The sequence below is a fragment of the Eulemur rufifrons genome, chromosome 6 (genome assembly GCF_041146395.1).
Source record: "Eulemur rufifrons isolate Redbay chromosome 6, OSU_ERuf_1, whole genome shotgun sequence".
In the NCBI taxonomy this organism is placed as follows: Eukaryota; Metazoa; Chordata; class Mammalia; order Primates; family Lemuridae; genus Eulemur; species Eulemur rufifrons.
The window spans coordinates 58,875,679-58,880,543 of NC_090988.1; the positions used below are offsets into that span (position 1 = coordinate 58,875,679).

A 4,865-nucleotide genomic window follows, 5' to 3' on the forward strand; every position below is an offset into this window, starting at 1 on the left:
CATGTGGTCGTGCTGTTAGGAACTGATTTCTTAAAAGATGGAAATGAATCCAGTTTTTCAATTGTCACCCTTATTCCAGAGTCTATAAGCCTAGACCATCTTGGGGTAAAGCCTGCTTAAAAGATTGGTACAAAGTTCCAGTTTGGGCTTGATTACCCTGCCCAAACCCTGTAGCTTAGTAGCAGTGCTGATGTCATTAAATTGATTATAGTGGTTTGATATAGGTTAAGTGAATGGCCCCTAGAAAGAGAGGACTTGAGTTCACATCTGTCTGGACAAACTACTGTATTTCTCTAAGAATCAGTTTTCTCAATTGTAAATTAAAGAAAATTTATGATACCTGCATCATAATATTGCTGTGAAACTTAAGTGGAATAGCACAGTGGTTTTGGAATCAGACTTACTGGATTCAAATACTTGTCCCACATCTTCTTAACTGCATGACTTTGGGCATTCTGTGTTATGTCTCCATGCCAAGATGATTTATTTGTAAAACAGAAATAATGGAAATGCTTCATAGGGTTGCTGTGAGGAAGAAATGAGTTAATATATGTAATGCACTTAGAATAGGGCCTAGCACAGAGTAAGTGAAAATTAATGTTTTCAAAATAAACTAAATAAAGGAAAGATGCTTGATATCTACAAGAATTCAATAATAGTGATAATTACTTACTATTATTATTACTGATGTCAAGGTGTCTCCCAATTGGTTTACAAATGTTTAAAAGTGAGAATTAGAGCAAAGAAACATGACTGTATTTTAAGGAGTTAGTTGAGCAGTATTTGGTAGATCCTAAGTGTGATACTAATAAATAAAAACTTTATAGGTCATCTGATATGCTAAGAGTGGATCCTAAGAATATATTTTGACAGTTGCCTTTCTTAAAGCCTCCTTTACATCTCTGTTCCTGAGACTATAGATGAGAGGGTTCAACATGGGGATCATCACCGTGTAGAACACAGACACCACCTTGTTCTGGTCAGTCGAATAGCTGGACTTGGGCATCACGTAAATGAAAGTAATAGTTCCATAGTAGAGAGTGACTGTGGTGAGGTGGGAGGTGCAGGTGGCGAAGGCCTTGTGGCGCCCCTCGGTGGAGCGCATCTTCAGGATGGTGATGAGGATGTAGATGTAGGAGATGGCTATGACAAAAATAGTAACCACAATGATGGAGCCAGAGGAGATGGAAGGGATAATTTCAATAATGGAGATATCTGAGCAGGAAAGTTTCAACAAAGGAGTGAAATCACAGAAAAAATGATCTATCTGATTTGGTCCCCAGAAAGAGAGACTCAATAAACAACTAGTAAATGTCCAAGCATTCACACAACCCCCCAGGTAGGAAGCCCCCACTAAGATAATGCAGACTCTGGAGGACATGTGGGTGGAGTAAAGAAGGGGCAAGCAGATAGCCACATAGCGATCATAGGCCATGGCAGCCAGTAGGAAGCACTCAGCTGTCCCAAACATGACTGTAGAACAGAGCTGAGCTTCACAGCCAGTGACAGAGAGACCCACTCCACGTGTAAGGAATCCTATAAGCATTGTAGGTGTGACTGATGTGGAAATCCAGATGTCCACAAAAGCCAAATGGCTGAGGAACAGGTACATGGGGGTGTGAAGCTGGGAACAGCTTCTTATTAAAGTGATTATGCTGATATTACCTATTAAGGTGACACTATAGATTCCTAGAAATATAACAAAGAAGATGACACAAAGCGTAGGATCCTTGGTTAACCCCAAAAGGATGAACTTTGTCACAGTGGTGTGGTTTCCAACTTCCATGTTCTCTGTCAATTGTTTCTGTTGAGAGAAATGTGAATATTCATTTGTTGTATGCTTTCATTTCACACATTCAAGACTTCTTTGGTTATGCCTCAGACTCATTCATAGTGACTCTATTCCCTGCCTAATCTGTAAATATTGGTGTTGTACAGGATTGTTTTTGTTTTTGTGTTTCTTCCTCTACATACAAGGAAAATGGTTCAACCTCACTCTCTAGAAAATCAATTATATTCTTTTTTTCATATAATATTTACATAAAAATGCTTTTCATACCTGGTTTCCTAGACAGATCTCTCAGCCAAGGTCTAGATCCAAAGTTTCAATGATCTATTGGGAGTCTCCAGTTGGAAACCCCACAAATACCTCAAACTCAGCCTTCCACACACCAAATCCACTCTTTTCTTTGACAACTCCTCCTATATTTTGCATTTGGGGAATGACACCACGATCCACTCAGTCTCTCATATCTGCAACTTGTGAATTTTCCTAGCCTTCTTCCTCTTATTGTGCCACATCCAACAAAATCCTGTTGATTTTATCTACAATTTAGCTCCCAATTTTATTTATTTATTTCCTTTGTACTTTATTTCCTTTATACTATTCCCAGTGTCCCTACTTTAGTCAAGGCTCTAGTTATTTTTTCTCTTTATTTTATTTACCTGTTTACCTCCCTGCCTTCAATCTTGATCCCTTATAATTCACAATACATTTGCCTGGGTGATACCTTGCTAAATAAAAAGCAGAGGGTGCCAAAAGGATTCTTTAAATCTTTCAGTGCTTTCCCAAGCCTTCATAATGAAATCTATTAGGATGGCAGACAATATCCTTTCTGCTATGTCCCCTGCATCTGACTCTTTGCTTGTCTCTCAGGATGTCTCCATCCACCGCTCATACTGACTCAATCTTCTTGAACTATTTAGAGTCTTCTCAATGAACTGTATTTCCTCTAGACTTTGCTCTACTTTTTCCCCAGCTGGATGTCTCCCATCTTCCATCATCACTATCTTGAGTGACTTCTACTCATCCTTCAAGGTTTATTTCTCTCCAAAGCCTTCTCTAAGTCCTTGGGGGGGAAACAAGAAACCTTCATTTGTGTTATAGACATTAGCTTTTGCAAATGTCTAGATTGCCTTTGCTTATACTAGGTTGTGATTTTTGTTTGATTTTTTTTACTTTTCACTCTCCCCAATTAATACATATTCTCTTCAACAACTGCATCCTTTCTCCATATTGCAAATACCTAATGCAATATGCTGAAGAAAAACTTGTCCACTGGATAAATGCATGATTAGGGTAATGAATAGCCTCTGGGGCATGAGAGATGAATACAATTTAGTTACTCTGTCCAGAGAAACCAGGCTCATAGAGAAGAAAGAAAATGAAGACCCTATTAGTTCATGTAATAATAGTAAAGAAATGGCTTATATTATTTCTAAATGAAAGAGAAGAAAGAAAATGAAGACATTATTAGTTCATGTAATAATTGTAAAGAGATGGCTTACTTTATTTCTGAATGAAAATTATATAAGCAGTTTGGAAAAAATGTTTGAAAATTCAAAAGAAACATTACTCTCAAATCTGGCTACCATCACACATGTCACCTGTTAGAAATTTGATACATTTTTTCCAGGAATTTTTCTCCTATAGATATATTTTTATATGCTTTTTATCACATTGTAGGTAAATTTCTTTTTAAGTTTTATTTTTAATTGACAAATAATTGTATATGTTTGTGGGATACAATGTGATGTTTTGATACATGCATAGATTAAAAATTATCAAATCAGGCAAATTAACATATCTGTTATGCCAAAAATGTGCCATTTCTTTGTGGTAAGAACATTTAAAACGCTTGCTTTTAGCTATTTTGAAATGGACAATACCTTATTAATAACTATAAGCCATCCTGCTGTGTAACAAATTACCAGAAACTATTCCTCTTATCTGAAATTTTGTACAATTTGACCAACATCTCCTCTTTCCCCATCCACCCCTTTGCCCCTTACCCCAGCCTCTGATAACTACCATTCTATTCTCTACTTCTATTAGTTCTATTTTTTTAGATTTCACATATAAGTGAGATCATGTAAGACAGATGTCTTGCTATATTTGGCTTATTTCACTTAACATAATGTTCTCGAGGTCCATCCATGTTGTCACAACTGATAAAACTTCCTGCTTTTAAAAGGCTGAATAGTATTCCATTGTATATCCATACCACATTTTAAAAATTCATTCATCCATGGATAGGCACTTCAGTTGTTTCCATATCTTGGCTATTGTGAATAATGCTGCACCATGGGAGTGAAGACATCTCTTTGACATACTGATTGCAATTCCTTTGGATATATACCCAGAAGAAAAATTGCTGGATCATATGGTAATTATATTTTTAGTTTTTTGAGGAACCTCCATAATGTTTTCCAAAATGGCTGTACTAATTTACAGTGCCACCAACAGTGTACAAGTGTTCCTTATTCTCCGCAACTTTGCAAACACTAGCTATTGTTCATCTTTCTGATAATAGCCAGTCTAACGGGTGTGAGGTAATAGCTGATTGTGGTTTTAATTTGCATTTCTGTGATGATTACAGGTGTTAAGAATTTTTTCGTCTATCTGTCAACCACTTGTATGTCTTCTTTTGAGAAATGTCTATTCAGGTCCTTTGCTCATTTTTTTTTCTTTCTTTTTTTTTAATTCTTATTTCAGCATATTGTGGGGGTACAAAAGTTTAGGTTATGTATATTACCTTTGTCCCCCCCGCCCCGAGTCAGAGCTTCAAACGTGTCCATCCCCTAGACAGTGCGCATCGCACTCATTATGTATGTATACACCTATCCCCTCCCCCACCCACATCTGCCAGACACCTGATCAGTGTTACTTCTAAATGTGCTCTTAGGTGATGATCAGTGAAACCAATTTGATGGTGAGTACATGTGGTGCTTATTTTTCCATTCTTGGGATACTTCACTTAGTAGAATGGGTTCCAACTCTTTCCAGGAAAATACAAGAGGTGCTATATCACCATTGTTTCTTATAGCTGAGTAATACTCCATGGTATACATATACCACATTTTAT

The 4,865-nt window shown here is 37.0% G+C and overlaps 1 protein-coding gene across 1 annotated transcript; it reads right to left on the reverse strand.

Annotated features, from left to right (window-relative positions):
- Positions 1-853: 853 nt before the first annotated feature.
- On the reverse strand, positions 854-1,786 carry LOC138384205 (olfactory receptor 5P1). Its single transcript, XM_069469511.1, has one exon. It carries the CDS (start codon positions 1,784-1,786, stop codon positions 854-856), a length of 933 nt encoding a protein of 310 aa, XP_069325612.1.
- Positions 1,787-4,865: the final 3,079 nt, after the last annotated feature.

Coding starts and splice junctions, on each gene's coding strand:
- LOC138384205 (XM_069469511.1), bottom strand. CDS start 1,786: ATGGAAGTTGGAAACCACACCACTGTGACAAAGTTCATCCTTTTGGGG.